Source organism: Chiloscyllium plagiosum, unplaced genomic scaffold (genome assembly GCF_037043375.1).
Source record: "Chiloscyllium plagiosum isolate Xiang-an unplaced genomic scaffold, Cpla_swu_hap1 HiC_scaffold_7, whole genome shotgun sequence".
In the NCBI taxonomy this organism is placed as follows: Eukaryota; Metazoa; Chordata; class Chondrichthyes; order Orectolobiformes; family Hemiscylliidae; genus Chiloscyllium; species Chiloscyllium plagiosum.
In genome coordinates, this window is record NW_028270145.1 from 45,216,413 (window position 1) to 45,233,846 (window position 17,434).

Sequence of the window (17,434 nt, forward strand, 5' to 3'; positions counted from 1 at the left end):
CCACGAAATGCCAATCGCCATGGGTTGTCAGGAGACTTGCGATCTTTTAATGCTAGCTCCACAAACACAGCATCTTGTGCTGAACCTCTCTGTAATTTTCATGTGTGCTGCAATTGCATATTAATTATCCGATAAACTCACTCCCTGAAGAAAACTAAGTCTTGAGAATAATATAAAAGCATCCTTTAGATATTGGGATAATTGTCAATGATTGCCAATTGAACTCTCTTGTCCAGAAAATAAATAATTGCCCCTTATTTTCTAAAAGAACTCTTACCACTACTTGTTTTGATTTGTTTTAAGAGACTTTAAACAGATGTTTTTAAAGACTTAATTTATCTTTTCTTTATTTCTCTTTCCTTACCTCCTTTGACATTGAATTTACTGACCACAATTCATCATCTGACTTCCTCCATTTATTTCTCCATTCTTAAATCTTACTGTTTAAGAAAGTACATTATCTTGCCATTATTTAACAAGGTTCTCATTTCCCTCATTCTATTATTATCAGCTCATGGTTTTAACAACTTTGGGCAAAACATTCTAAGACCTAAAAGTGTGTGGGCAAATCTGATTTATGGAGCACAAATGACAAAATCTGGTTCTTATTTTATCTCTATAAGGATGCAAGTTTACATTTCTAGATATCTTAAAAAACATACACTCAAGACATTTTATTTTGATGTCTTTATTTATAACTTTTCAATTAAGCATTATTTACACTAGGTTAGAGATTCACATCACACATCACATAGTAGAATAGTAAACATTAATCATTTTACAATACCAATAATATCAATATTATTTCTATTGGCAAGATGACTACAAAGTGAATTTACTTGTGAGACAGAGATTTGGTCTTTGGTTCTATACATCATATCACATGTATTCCTCAGATTCTGTGAGACATGAAAGAATTACGTCCTGGACCAAAGTCTAACATGGATTCCTACTATTAGATTTGCAAGCGTTCAGCACTTTTCAGGTAATGCACTGAAGGCCTGGAAACATCCATTATATTTGAAGCAGGATGATCGCATATTGAAAGATTTCTCAGTTCAGATACATTATACCTCCCTTTCAGCTGCTCACAAGTTAGTCTTTTGTGACCAGTCCTCTTCTCTTTCAGTCGCTGCCTCCTCCTCCTCAAGGAATGGCGTCTCATTATGAGTCCTTAGATGTTTCACCCCTGGAAATATGAAAATATTATTACTTACAGACAGCCAGATACATCTAACTCTTAATGCACAACAATCTTCGTTCATCCTTTCTAACAGACACAGTCAAGCTTTTATAGGGCTTCATATCAAGTTAACAATGATTACTTTTCCGTGCAAAGTTCCATTAAGAGGGCGAAGTGAAGGTACAACAAAACAATTACATTAACTGGATCCTAATCTCACTTGCAAATCTTCCAGTGAAGTGTGTATGCATTCCTTAAAATGTCATCAAGTCTGTTAACAATGTTGAAAATATCAAAGTTCCAAATATTTGACTGAGGTAAGACAAGCATAGTGTGGTCATGCTGCTCAAAATGTATTTCGAAGTTTTGTGTTTCTTTGTTCAACTACAACTTCATTCCTCACAATGAGAAAATAAGGATGAGCAGGTTTTTTTTGTCACCGTCAGCATATATGTCACCCCATGAATACCAATAGCAGATGTTTGGGTGTGGACTACTTGCTTTTTAATCAAGGTAACATTAAAAAAAAATTGACCTCTGTGATAAAATCTAATTTATTTATATATTCATGCAATATGAACTGGAGGTCTGTTGACATTGTTACATTTAAGCACAAGGGGTTTCAATGCTGATTATGTTTGATTCACGTTTTACTTAGGAACAAGGATTGGGCTTGCCGTAGATTTTAATACATCACTCAAATAAATTCAAGGATCAATGAACAGCTGTTGAAGAGTCTGTCATAGAGTCATACAGATGTACAGCACAGAAACGGACCCTTCAGTCCATGCCAGCTAGATAGTCTAACTTAATCTAGTCCCTTTTGACAGCATTTTGCCCAGATCCCTCCAAACCCTTCCTATTCATATACCCATCCAGATGCTTGTTAAATGTTGCAATTGTACCAGCCACCACCTCCTCTGGCAGCTCAATTCCACATTCGCAATAGCCTCAGCACAAAAAGATCCTTTTTAAACCTTTCCCCTCTCACATTAAACCTATGCCCTCTAGATTTGGGCTCCCCTACTGTGTGGAAAAGACTTTGACCATTTACCATATCCACGCCCCTCATGATTTTATAAACCTTGATAAGGTCACTCCTTAGTCTCTGACGCTCCAGACAAAATAGCCCCAGCCTCTCCATATAGATCAAATCCTCCAACCCTGCCAACATCTTTGTAAATCTTTTCTGAACCATTTCAGGTTTCACAACATCCTTCCTCTAGCAAGGAGACCAAAACTGAAAATAATATTCCAAAAGTGGCCTCACCAATGTCCTGTACAGATGCAACTTGACCTTACAACTCTTATACTCAATACACTGGCCAATTAACACATGCATACATTAGCAAATTTGCTGATGATACTAAGCTGGGTGGCAGGGTGTAATGTGATGAGGATGTTAGGAAATTACAGGGTAACCTGGACAAGTTAGGTGAGTGGTCAGATGCAGTTTAATGTGGATAGACGTATGGTTATCCACTTTGGTGGCAAGAACAGGAAGGCAGATTACTACCTAAATGGAATCAATTTAGGTAAAGGGGCAGTACAGAGAGATCTTGGTGTTCTTGTACACCAGTCAATGAAGGTAAGCATGCAGGTACAGCAGGTAGTGAAGAAGGCTAATAGCATGCTGGCCTTCATAACAAGAGTGATTGAGTATAGAAGCAAAGAGGTTCTTCTGCAACTGTACAGGGCCTGGTGAGACCACACCTGGAGTACTATGTGCAGTTCTGGTCTCCAAATCTGAGGAAAGACATTCTGGCTATTGAGGGAGTGCTGCGTAGGTTCACGAGGTCAATTCCTGGAATGGCGGGATTACCTTACACTGAAAGACTGGAGCGACTGGGCTTGTATACCTTGGAGTTTAGAAGACTGAGAGGGGATCTGATTGAGACATATAAGATTATTAAAGGAGCGGAGAATCTGGAGGCAGGAAACATGTTTCCACTGATGGGTGAGTGCCGAACCAGGGGACACAGCTTAAAAATATGGGGTAGACCATTTAGGACAGAGATGAGGAGAAACTTCTTCACCCAGAGAGTCATGGCTTTGTGGAATGCTCTGCCCCAGAGGGCAGTGGAGGCCCAGTCTCTGGATTCATTTAAGAAAGAGTTGGATAGAGCTCTCAAGGATTGTGGAATCAAGGGTTATGGAGATAAGGCAGGAACAGGATACTGATTAAGGATGATCAGCCATGATCATATTGAATGGTGGTGCAGGCTCGAAGGGCAGAATGGCCTACTCCTGCACCTATTGTCTATACGAAACACCTTCTTCACTACCCTATCTATCTGTGACTCTGCTTTCAAGGAATTATGAACCTGCACTCCAAGGCCCCTTTACTCAGCAACATTCCCCAGGACATTACCATGCAGTGTATAAGTCCTTTCCTGATTTGCCATACCAAAATGCAGCACCTCACGTTATCTAAATTAAACTCCATCTGCCATTCCTTGGCCCATTGACCCAGCTGATCAAGGCCCTATTGTACTCTCGGGTAACTGTCTTCACTGTCCACTAGAGTCATAGAGTTATGGAGATGTACAGCACAGAAACAGATCCTTCAATCCAACTCATCCATACCAATCAGATATCCTAACCTAATCAAGTTGGATTTAGAACATTACAGCGCAGTACAGGCCCTTTGGCCCTCGATGATTTGCCAGCACTTGGCCCATATCCCCCTAAATCCTTTCTATTTATATACCAATCCAGATGCCTTTTAAATGTTGTAATTGTACCAGCCTCTACCACTTCCTCTGGCAGCTCATTCCATATACGCACCACCCGCTGCGTGAAAATGTTGCCCTTTAGATCCCTTTTTAATTTTTCCTTCTCACCATAAACCTAGGCTCTCTAGTTCTGGACTCCCCCAACCCAGGGAAAATACCTTGTCTGTTTATCCTATCCAAGCCCCTCATGATTTTCTAAACCTCTATATGGTCACCCCTCAGCCTCTGACACTCCAGGCAAAACAGCCCCATCCTATTCAGCCTCTCCCTATAGCTCAAACCTCCCCAACCCTGGCAACATCCTCGTAAATCTTTTCTGAACCCTTTCAAGTTTTACAACATCCTTCCGATAGGAGGGAGACCAAAATTGCATACAATAAAAGTATCCTAATCAATATCCTGTACAGCCACAACATGACCTCTCAACTCCTATACTCAATGCTCTGATCAATAAAACCAAGCATGCCAAATGCCTTCTTCATTATCCTATCCACCTAAGACTCTACTTTCAAGGAACTATGAACATGCACTCCAAGGTATCTTTGTTAAGCAACACTCCTCAGAACCTTTTCATTAAGTGTATAAGTCTGCCCTGATTTGCCTTTCCAAAATGTAGTATCATAAAATTATCCAAATTAAATTCCATCAGCCACTCCTTGGCCCATTGGCCCATCTGATCAAGATCCCTTTGTACTCTTTGCTGCCCACTGCACCTCTAATTTTGGGGTCATCTGCAATCTTACTAACTATATCTCCTATATTCACATCCAAATCGTTTATATAAATGACAAAAAGCAGTGGACCTAGCACTGATCCTGGTGGCACACTACTGGTTACAGATCTCCAGCATTTGCAGTCCTCATTTTCTCCTGCCCACGACTGATGTCAGGCTCAGTCTATAGTTTCTTGGTTTTTCCTTAGCACTTTCCTTAAATAATGACACCAAATTAGCCAAGCTCCAGTCTTTCGGCACCTCCTCTGTGGCTATCAATGGTACAAATATCTCAGCTCGGTACCCAGCAATCACTTCCCTAGCTTCCCACAAAGTTCTAGAGTACACTTGACCCAGTCACATGGTATCCAACCAAAAATGCTGCTGTTAGCATTACATTAATAGTCCAATGCAAAAGAGAATGTTGGAAGCCTACATGCACCATTTGCCTGGCAAAGGTGAAAAGATTGGGGCTCAGAGAAAGTAAAACAAATAGCTTTGTACAGTTGCCATTTGATACAGTTGAGGATTGAAGCTCAAGGAAGTCCATGAGTGCTTTAGTAGCTGAGAGAGTTTGGTTCAGAGAGACCCAGGGCCAATGCCAGCTTTGTGAAAAGAGCAGTCTGACTGTGAACGAATTGAAATTGTGCCATGAGTGGATGGTGGAATGCAAACTTGAAAATCCAGGGGAGTGCAGTCTCAGGGAAAGAACCACTGAAAGGTGAGCGGTCTTTGAAGCAGTCCAAGTCAGAGCAACTTTTAAGGAATTTCAGAGACTAGATCTTTTAAACTGCAGATTCATTGTTCCTTCACAAAGGAAGCAAAGTTTAATGAGTATCATTAAGGAGCTGAGAAACCCGTGAGATCTGCCTTGATTGCATCCACTATTTGATGTGCTCCGTAGGGTGTTAATAGTTCGTTTGTCAATGCATTTTTACCTCAAGTTGTTTCTGCATGATAGAATATAAGATTAGTGGATTGTTAACTAAATGTGTATATGAAACTTCCATTTGTTTGCTCAAATTTGTGTATTTTTGTGATATTATTCTTTTATAAGAAACTAGGATCTCAAATTTCATTGACTTTAACCAATGAAGTTACTGACCCCTAAGCAGATTGTAGCATAATCATGACAGGCATGTCCAAGGTGGTCCAAGGATATCTCATCAAACTCTAAATTGAGGATGTGGAACCTTTTGCACTTGTGGTACATGTGTGAATTTATACTCAATGTCTGCACAGCACATGTTAATGGCACTCTACACTTTGGGGTAGCCCAATATCCCACTAAAGCAATCTACTCATTCCAACTACTTCTCTTCTAAAAGAAAAAATGTAATGTCTTCTCTCTTTCTGCAAAAGCATCAGAGACCTTCCACATACTACAGTATTGATGAACAGCTTAAAAACAACCAGAATCAAGTGACTAAAGGCCACTTTTAAACCATAGGTAACTCTAATCGCACCTTGCTTAGAGTTTGCAGGTCAGTAAACAACAGGTAGATGATTTTAGTGAACATCTCCTTAGTGAGACAGAGGTGCTAACACACTATTCTTCATCAAGGTTGAGACAAAACAATTGTTGCCTGAAGGCACTATGTAGATATGATATATCTCCCCTACCCCTGCACCCACTTCGTCTTCCAGCAGCTTGCCTTTCTCCATGTCAACTCTATTCATGTGCCTTGCTATGCTGCAAATTAAAGGAATAGAAATGTCAGCACCTGCCTCAGAGCATGCATTATGAGCAGACCCTTTAAGTAAGCATTTACTGCAATTCTACACTATTTCCTGGAAGATTTACCAACTTTACAAACCAATTGCTTCTATTAACTTATTGCTAACCAGCGGAAATCAGTTTGTCATTAACATGAAAGTGGAGGGTGATTTTTTTAAACTGTTTTCGTTGGATGGTTCTACTTCTGAATACTTGTTCAGCTTAGGTCAAGACTAAGAACTAGCTGGAGTACTTAAATCAAAAATGGTAGCTCCAGAGTCAAAGTGGCATTTGTTACAACGATAAGTCAGAATTCCACGTGCTGTGGAGAGTTTTAACGCGTGATTCTAAAGTATGTTTTTTTTAATGGAGGGCTGATACATCCACAAATCACTGTAGGTGTAAATTAGTGACTATCTGGAGAGAGGGACCAATGTAGTATAACATCTACAATCCAAAATCCAAACAGACTGTTCTTTTGTGACTATTAAGTTATTGAGGAGCTGTGGCCCCACTTTTAACACAACTGCAGATTATGTCCCAAGGTGCAGACACAATTTGTGTTTTTTTGCTTTTGGAGAATATATAAGGACAGGAGGTAAAAACCCAATTTCAACCCTACTGCAGTAGCATAATGGGATTGAATGCTCTAGTACACACAGCCTGGGTTTGGATATTAGCATTTTGCAAATGCTATGGTTGAAGAGCTATTGTTGCAGGTAAAGACTTTTCATCACTCTAAATACTGCAAACTCGATAGAAAAGGAAACAGGAGAAAAGGTACTTCATTTAGCCTACAAAACCAAGAATATCCAAAAAATGACTATTCAACTACAAAAGTCAACATTAACTGGAACCTCCACTGTAACTATCCACTCTTCAAGAGCAATTCATAGACCGAGCCATTTTTTTCTAAACTTTTATTCTTTTGGATTCACCTTTTACCTCTAATCTGTGTGTATGTGCATTACAGTTGTGATTCTCCTTGCGTTTAATAATTGGTTTACCCACACATTGTTAACTCAAAACAAAAATTGCTAAAAAGGCTCCCTTTAAAACATAAGATTATTTGATCTAGGAGAAAGGTATCAAAATGAGAAGGCACCCTTTCTAAATTAAAAGCAAGATACTCTAGATGCTGGAAATCTGAAACAACACAGGAAATACTGGGTAAACCCAGCAGGTCTGGCAGCATCTGTGGAAAGAGTGAGACAGAGCTGATGTTTCACATCCAGTATGACTCTTCTTTAGAACTCGGTTGCAACCTTCCAAGGGGGTGGGCGAATAAACAAGGGGAACCTTGTTTGGGTAGCCCATTTGGAACTGTAATGAATTTGGGAACATCGCATAGGGTCTGGTTGTAACACATTACACATTGACAGATGACAGTTTGTCTCCCCTACTCCTAACACTTGCTTCTAATATATGGAGCTAACATTCAGTCCAAAAAGGTACCCAGCACAGAAATGTATAGCATGGACACCATCTGGATCCAAAATGCCTTCTGTAAAGTCACAAGGTGGATGCTACAAATCAAATTTTGTGGCCTGTAACTTCTGTGGAGGTTTGGCTAATTTCTAGCTTGTTATTTTACCATCTAATGTCTGTTTATTGTCTAATGGCTTTCAACTGTTTAAGTTGGATTTCTTTCTGAAAACTCTAAACATATTTAAGTGACAGTTCATTCACCAAAAACAAGTACATTAACTTAAATTATTGCAGTCCTGCAAATAGATTGTTTAAACCTATTTGCTGACTTAAGCTAAGGGAAGATTTAGATAGTAGATATAAAATAATATATCATCCAAATAATCAGTACATGGATCAACTATATTTGACTTTTTAAAAAATAACAGCAGTAAACCTGAAAGCTTACAATTTAAACTAACACCAACTCTCTCGGTGATGTACAGAATATCAACTTAATCACCAACAATTTTCCGCAGGGATCAGTAGAGGGTCCCCTTTTGTTTGTCATTTATATAAATGATTTGGATGAGAATATGGGAGGCATGGTTAGTAAGTTTGTTGATGACACCTAAATTGGTGATATAGTGGGTAGTGAAGCAGGATAACTAAAATTGCAAGGAGATCTTGATCAATTGGGTCAATAGGCTGAGGAGTGGCAAATGGAGTTTAATCTGGATAAATGCGATGTATTGTATTTTGGTAAAACAAACAAGTACAGGGCTAATACAATTAATGGTAGGGCCCTGGGTAGTGTTGTAGAATGGAGAGGCCTAGAGGTTCAGGTACATAATTCTTTGAAATTTGCATCACAGGTAGACAGGGTGATTAAGAAGGCATTTTGCACACTGGCCTTCATTGTTCAGGCCTTTCACTACAAGAGTTGGGATGCCATAGTTGAGAGTGTGATGCTGGAAAAGCACAGCAGGTCAGGCAGCGTCCGAGGACCGGGAGAATTGACATTTCGGACAAAAGCCCTTCATCAGGAATGAGGGATGTTATGTTGAAGTTGTAGAAGATGTTGGTGAAGGCTTTTCTGGAGTACTGTCTGCAGTTCTGGTTGCCTTGTAATCAGAAGGGTATTATTAAATTGGAGAGGGTTCAGAAAAGAGTTGCCAGGACTGGAGGGTTTGAGGTATAAGGATAAGGTGGGACTTTCTCACTGGTGTGTAGGAGCTGGAGGGGTGACCTATTAGAGGTTTATATAATCATGTAGGACATAGATGAAGTGAATAGCAAAAGTCTAGGGTGGGGGAATTTAAAACCAAAACGCATATTTTAAGGTGAGAGGAGAAAGATTTAAAAAGGACATGTAGGGCAATATTTTTACACGGAGGGTGATTCGCTTGTGAAATGATCTTCCAGAGGAAGTGGTGGATGCAGGCTCAGTTACAACATTTAAAAGATATTTCAATAAGTACATGAATAGGAAAGGCGGGACATGGATCAAATGCAGGCAGGTGGGACTAGTTTAGTTTGGGAACATGGTCGGTGTGGACTAGTTGGACCAAAGGGTCTTTTTCCATGCTGTCTGACTATGACTCCACTACAAACACGACTTGTTTAGTCATTTTTAATGTCAGAATCATCACACTCAGAGGCAGTATCCCACCACAAAATCACCTTTTATGTACATGTGGAGAGTCCTTGACATTGGTCCAGCTCCCTCAGAGCCAGCTCTCAGAGTGAACAGGATGTCTGACACTCCTGTCTATTTCTGTCAGCCAGGGGTCCCTGATTGGAGCAGATTAACAGCTCCAATCAGGGAACTCATATTATATGAGGTCCACCTGGCTGATCTTGTTACAATCACTACAGTCATTAAATCATACGGAACAAACCTAAAGCAGATGCTAATTTAAAAATGTCAGGAATATGATGTCCAAATAAGAATTTATATTTGAAACAACTTTGGAATCTTTCATAACATTAATGTATTAAATAATGTTTAACAGTAACCATTAAGTAATTTTGTTAAAGCTATCAAATCTTAGGTTTTCTTTAAACGCTTTATCGTAAAGGTTTCTACCAGGAGAAAATTAAAACATTCATGTGTTGCAATCCAAAGCAAATTGATGGAACTGCCAAGTACAACAAAGCATGAGCAATAAAATATTGAGTGTATTTTTTAAAATTTATTTTAACATATTTGTGGAGATGGCTGTGTGTTGGATTTTAACCTGGCAATGCATTGGCACAGAATTTAATTTCAGTGACAGGTTTGATTAGAAGTACAAGCAAAGGATTGGGCAGGACGGAGTTCTGATATTCAAAGGCTGCACCTCATTTTAACATCTCCTCTTTAGATGCACTGATTAGTGATGTAGTGCCAATAGACAGATATGCTTCCTTACTGGCAAAAAGAGGAAGTACACCAGCGAAAGAAAGAATATGTTGACTATGAAGTTAGTGGCAAGAACATGGTACCACTCTCTTGGATTGAATATTGAAAGCAGTTTAATGATCTAAGCAGGAAAATGGTGGACAATAGCTTATTCACTTCCATCCTAATGTGCATACCACTGCAACTCCACACTCATTTTTTCAACTCTACTTCAGCATATCACCACTTGCACCATTTTGTCTTATTTGCACACCCATTCATCTCTAAACACTCTTTTCTACATCCCCATTAGTTTACATTCACCCTCATTCTTACGCAGTGCCATACCTCCCCTCATAGTCACCCTCAATGGATGCCAGTATGCTTCAAGGTATGAAGTAATGGCAGATTGTCACAGGTCATCAGCATCATTGTAGGTCAAGTATCCTACATTAGGAATCTTTCGTTCCTCTAAATGAATATCTTCTTGTGGTTGCACACAAGCTGCAAATTAATGCTTTGTAAGTCTTTTTGGTTAATAAATGCTCCTGAACTCATGGTGCCTTAACTGCCACTCATCCGTGCGGCTGATGGATACACTGCACCTGTGGGAAGCCATGCATATTCACCAACCTGAACACCTGCTCATTCTGACTGGCATCATTACAGGAAGTGTACGTAAGCACATGTTCTGGCGAAAACACTCGCAGTCACCTGAATTATGCATTGAGGGATTGGCAACAGCGAGATCCTGTTAATGTCTCCAGTCGAGCCTGAGTAAGATCCAACACTAATGACAACACAACCTTTGTTTTACAGAACCTTTAAAGTATTAAAATGTTCCAAGGTAGCTCACAGGAGCATTATGAACCAGAATTTGGCACAAAATCACACAGAGAGCTAACAGGGCAGATGACTAAAATTTTAACTAAAGGAAAACAAAAGGAACATCTGGAAAGAAGAAAATTAGGTTCAGGGTAGGAATTCCAGGGCTTAAAGCCCAGGTGGCTGATGCCTTGGTCACCATTAATGGAATAATTTTTAATAGGGATACTCAAAAGGCTAGAATTAGATGAGCACAGATGTCTTGGGGCTAGAGGAGATTACAAAGGTAAGGAGAGGGCGAGTTCATGTAGGGACTTGATACCAAGGATGAGAATTTTAAAATTGAGGAGCTGCTGAAGCTAGTTTAAGCCAGAAGAACAGAGTGGTGATGTGTAAATAAGAACATAAATTAAAAAAATGAGGAGCAGAGGTTTGGATGCCTTACAATGATTGAGCTATGAGTGCGCTGGAAAAATCAAACCTAGTAACAAAGGGTAACAGAATGGATGAGGATTTCAGCAGCAGTTGGAAATGAGATAATACGTGGTCAGAAACTCACTTCAGTACTCGTTATGATACCAACATTTGCTCAGCATCAGACAGTTGCTGATTTAGTGGGATGACGTCAGTCATTAGGAAAAGGAGCGTGTAGTAGTAATCAAAGTCAATGGCTTCCTCATACTCCTCAATGCTTTGTGAGAAGAAACATCTGTTTATCTAGTACAGAATGTTGGGATAGCAGTCGTATAATCAGCAAGAGTAGAGGAGTTGAGAGAGATGGTGGTAAGATAGATCTAGGTGGCATTTACATATATGTGAAAACAAGTATTGAATTTTCAGACACTGTTATCAAGGGGAAGCATGTTGATGAGAAATAGGTTAGCGCCAAGGATCGATCCTGGTGGAAGCCAAAGATTACAAAGTGGGAACGGGAAGCAAAGCCATTGCAGATGATGGTCTTACTGCAATTAGATAAATAATATCAGAACTAGAACAAGGTAAACTCACCCAGCTGGATAACAATGGCGAAGCATTGCTGGAGGATCGAGTAATAATCACATCAAACGCTGCAAACAAGTTGAAAAAGATAAAGACGAAAACATTGAGGATGGTATTGACTTTGGCAGAGAGTGGTAAAGCATGAAGCCCAGGTTAACTTGACACAGCTTTGTTCCAGAAGGCTGGAAATATCTGTTCCCAGCTGGCAAACACCCTCAGATCTCTTTGGCATTAATGTTTCAACATATTAAGGAATCTTATTCTGTATCTGTCTTTCTTATTCTGTATCTGTCTGCCTTATTTGGCCAGCATGGTTGCCTACAAGCTATACATCTTTGCTAATTTCCTCTCTTGTGCGGAGCTGCAAGTCTCTGATCAGCAGAGCCATTGCTGCTCTTAATTATGCTGATCATCTTTGTCCTCATCAGGTGCCTAAAATAAACCAGCATGAGTAGAGCTTCATAATGCAAGTCAGATGTACAAACCTCCAAATACAGATGACACCTTGAAAAAGTAACTTCTCAGCACAAGTCTGTGAACAAGTCATCCACAAAAGGAAGGAGGAAAGCAGTAATGTGGAGGCAGTATTTATCAATAAAATTCCCTGTTATTGTTTAGGCCCTCAATTGCTTTCGTGCTCATCATGAATTTAAAGAGGAGCTTCTGGAAGCTAGATATACAATAAAACTGCAAAAATCATACATTGTCTGCTGGAATACTGAAATTGACAACTTACTTCTCTGGAAGGGATTGTACATACACACACAGCTTAACGTGTAGGCAATAAATGCAGAGGTTGGTGGATTGCAGCAGGCTTCTTGAAGGGGCTCACATGTTTCCATGACTAAACAATCCACCCACATTCAAAATCATGTTCCTTGTCATATTATACATCCCCACTTTGACCAACACGTTTCACACAATGCCAAAACTGGTATGGAAAAAAGAATTGATCAAACTTGTCTTTTCAACAATGGTACAGAGAGTAAAATCAAGTTTGGGGCATATACACATGGGATTATGGTAATATCTAAAATGTCATAAATTAATGTTAATACAATTTTTTTAAAAAGTCTTCATTTTTATAATGATGAAGGTAACTGACATTCCATGGATAGATTTTCAGAACCAGAAAAGTTGTCCATTTAGGAATCATGACTTAGAACACTGTTAAAATCCCAGTTACAATCCTTTATGAACCAATCTAGCTGCATTAGGAGTACTGGGCCTATGTGTTACTTATCCAGTGGTCCTTAAATCAATAGCTGCAGGCCACTGCCCAGAAATTTCCTTTTAAAAAGTTTTCCCTGAACACAGGTATTCCCTCTCAGCTTCATGTTCAAATCATGGGATGCTCTCAGTGAACACTAGACTCATCCCAACCACCTGACGGCTGCCTTCCTCAATTCCATCTCAGTTTCTCACTCAGGCTAAAAGAATGGTTAAAGCACAGATCCTTTAATGGCCCTATATAAACACCTAGTATTGTTTTGTTTTTAAACAAATTTCTTTTGTTAGGATGGCTTCTTAACAACTTTGTGTCTCTCAATAAGTTTGTGCACTTGCTTGGCACTTTCCCACCTTTTCTCAACGTGCAAGTGTCTCGAACTCTTGCAAAATGATGCCTTATCTCTACCAAATGTGTCTGGGACTCAGCCGCTAAGGTATGTCTTACCTCCCTAAATGGGGAGAAACATAAAACATTCCTCCATTCATTACATCACATTCCCCCCCCCCCCCCCCCCCCCCATCATGTGCCTCACATCCTTACAATTCCTCAATCCCATGCAACCTCAGTCCTCCACCATCACCCAAGGCCCTCGTACTCCTGGATCTACTTTATGTATAATTCCACACACACCACCTTTCTCCTTTCACCTACCAGACAAATGTATTGAGCGTTAATGCACATTGGAGAAAAATATAGTTTTGTTACTCAATGTTAAGTACTACACTCCATTGAGAAAACTATTCTCATTCATAAGTGTGCATTTTGACACTTGCTGACATGACTTGACATGCCAACACTATTGATACTGTTAACACTCTTGACAAGTTGGACAATTCCAAAGATTTATGCACCTTTTACATAAAAACCTCTCCAATTAACATGCCTTAAGACCACCACAAAGTATATTTGACACAACCCCCCCCCCCCGAGGAAATCTAGTATCTGACCCTCGAAAGGATTCCAATCCCCACCCTAATTGCTGCAATCAAATCCCCAGGATACCATGGCTATCCAAAGGAAATGCACAGAGAATAGACTTGCAATTACCTGGTCTCATCTCCATACCATACATTCCAGACTCCAGGGATTCCAAAATCAGACTTCTTCATGGCCAAAAGCAAATTACTGCAGATGCTGGAATCTGAAACCAGAAGAGAAAATGCTGGAAAATCTCAGCAGGTCTGGCAGCATCTGTAAGGAGAGAAAAGAGCTGATGTTTCGAGTCTAACTGACCCTTCGTCAAAGCTTTGACAAAGGGTCAGTTAGACTCGAAACATCAGCTCTTTTCTCTCCTTACAGATGCTGCCAGACCTGCTGAGATTTTCCAGCGTTTTCTCTTTTGATTTCTTCATGACCAATTGGTCATTAAAGTAGGCGGGTGCCTCGGAGTACCAGACATGCACATATCATGATCCGCCCGCATGAAAATGAGAAATGCCAAATTCAGGGCGGGAATTAAGATTTCCAACCTTGTCTGGCATTTTTATCACAGCAGAGCATCTGGCCATCATGGTGAAAATTGAGGGCTCTGTAATTACTAAAAGTGGTGTTTGGGGAAAAGCAATTGTGAAATGCACACACTGATAAATATTTTCACTAAATTTGCATGAAAAGTTTATGATTACATAAATGTGCCAATTAAAAACAAAAACTGTCAAAAGTGTAATTGACACTGTCCAGTTATACTGGCACAACAGGGCTATGTGAGAATCTGATAAAGTAAGTGGAGAGTGTACACTCTTACAAGCCAACATGCATTGCATGCAGGTAGTGAATAAAGAATCTTATACCTACATCTGCTAATAGCTCCTTTTTATATGCAATCAGCCAGAATATGTGTTTGTTTTCTGCATTTATGAGCTGCTTTGAGCATAACCAGCATTGGAAAAATGCACTGCTGGATTCTGTACTCCCTACCCCCTTTCCACCTCCTTCGGACAAATCTGAAGGTGAGTGCATGTAAACTTCAGCAGGGACTGTGCCCATTGCATTCCTGTTCATCCTTCGCAAACACCTGCATTTAAACAGAGAAAAGAGCATGTGGAGACTTTGGGTGACCAGTCTGCCATTTAAGGGATGACGATGGGTCAAATTGCCTCTTTCTATACTGTAACAAATCTGTGATTCTATGACTTGGTTCTGTATCCACAGGAGTAGTTAATTGGAGCTTAAAGCCACTGGAGAGAACCTCCAAGGACTGGTTTGCAGTGCTAAAAGAATGTAACGACATCACACAGATGGTCAAAATTGGTAAATATATATTTTAAACATTATATTCTTAAAAATCACATTATTAGCCTGAAGCACTACCCAATTCACCACCATCTATTCACTCATCTACCAGCAATCCCTATAATGACTCATATTTAACATCTGTGCATTCACCTTATCCTCACATTAAAATCTGCTAAAAGATTAATACTCACAATTCAATGTTTGTTCACACTGCCAGCTGTTCAAAACACGGGCACACTATGCAAACAGATCATACCACCACACAATCTCCTCGCTCATGTAGGTTAAGTTGCACATGACCACAGGCACTGGCACTGAAACTATATGAAATAGATATTCCTGCATGTCCTAACTTCACTGGAGGAGATGGCACCTTACACCATGGAAGAATCAGTTAGTGCAAGTCAGGTAGATTGGCCATGCTAAATTGCCCACAGTTTTCAGGAATGTATATGTTAGGTGCATTAACCATGGGAAATGCAGGGTTACAGGGATAAGGTAGAGGGGTGGGTCTGGGTGGGATGCTCCTTGGAGGGTCAGTCTGGACTTGTTGGGCTGACCACTGTTTCCACACTGTAGGGATTCTATGAAACCATGACTGAGGTTACAGGAACCCGAGGTTGCTGCTTGGCCTGGCAATGGTGCAGGAGCAAGATTAGAGTGGTGCTGGAAAAGCACAGCAGGTCAGGTAGCATCTGAGGAGCAGAAAAATCAACGTTTCAGGCAAAAGCCCTTCATCAGGAATCCCGAAACATTGATTTTCCTGCTCCTTGGATGCTGCCTGACCTGCTGTGCTTTTCCAGCACCACTCTAATCTTGACTCTGATCTCCAGCATCTGCAGTCCTCACTTTCGCCTAATGGTGCAGGAGCTTCAAGTGCAAGAAAAAGAAAAAAATGATGATTAAAAACTGCCATTTGATCTGACACTTATAGCTAATGGCCTGGTTAAAACCACTGTACATACTATAGAAGGTAATGCAGAGCCTGGATCTGCATCTCGTGAGTCTCTGGGCATAAATGCCACAGGGGGATAAAAGGTAAAGCAGGTACCAGGTCATCAGAGGCTAAAGTCATGCACAAATTTTGTTGCATATGGCAGATTTCATGGGAAAGGATTCAAAACCATCCAGATTGGTTGGCACAATAAACTAAAATGGAAAAGGACTGTGTTAAAGCAATGATTGTGAAAGGAGCTGCTTCACTTTTGATTAGATTAGATTCCCTAGTGAGTAAACAGGCCATTTGGCCCAACAAATCCACACCAACCCTCCAAAGAGTAACCGACTTCTGACTAATGCACCTAACACTATGGACAATTTAACATGGCCAATTCACCTGACCTATACATCTTTGGACCGTGGGAGAAAATCCAACAGACAGTCACCCCAGGCTAGAATCAAACCCAGGTCCCTGGTGCTGTGAGGCAGCTTGCTAACCACTGAGCCACTGTGCTGCCCCAAGAATTTAAAACCAAATTTTTGGAACTCGTATAAGAAAACAAAGAACTGTAGATGTTGTAAATCTGAAAATAAAATCAAAAGTAGTTCTGAAGAAGGGTCACTGGGCTCAAAATGTTAACTCTGTTTTCCCTCCACAGATACTAGCCAGATGTGCTAAGTTTTCTGGTAACTTCTGTTTTTGTTACTAGAATCTATTGTGAGTTGTGTTTACAGTATACTGTTGCTTTGTTGAAGCAGTGGGAGAAGCGGTCCTGGCACTGGGTGGGGTGTGTGTAGAGCTAGCTTTGCCCAGCAACAGTTTGCTTATTGGTTTGAGCAATCAGGAGTTGTGGTTGCCAGAAGTCCTCAGCTTGATGATGAGAGAAGCCTCACCACCAAGGATATATTTCCCTCCCCTCCCCTATCAGCGTTCCGGAAAGACCACTCCCCTCCGCAACTCCCTCATCATGTCCACACCCCCCACCAACCCAACCTCCACTCCCGGCACCTTCCCCTGTAACCGCAAGAAATGCAAAACGTGCGCCCACACCTCCCCCCTCACTTCCC

The 17,434-nt window shown here is 40.4% G+C and overlaps 1 protein-coding gene across 1 annotated transcript in view; it reads right to left on the bottom strand.

Annotated features, from left to right (window-relative positions):
• Positions 1–651: 651 nt before the first annotated feature.
• ppp1r1c (protein phosphatase 1, regulatory (inhibitor) subunit 1C) overlaps positions 652–17,434 on the bottom strand; it is a 127,651-nt gene continuing 110,868 nt past the window's right edge. The window contains exon 7 of the mRNA XM_043693463.2: positions 652–1,189. Coding sequence (XP_043549398.1) covers positions 1,089–1,189 — 101 coding nt within the window. The 3' untranslated portion in view covers positions 652–1,088. The remainder of the gene's footprint in view (positions 1,190–17,434) is intronic.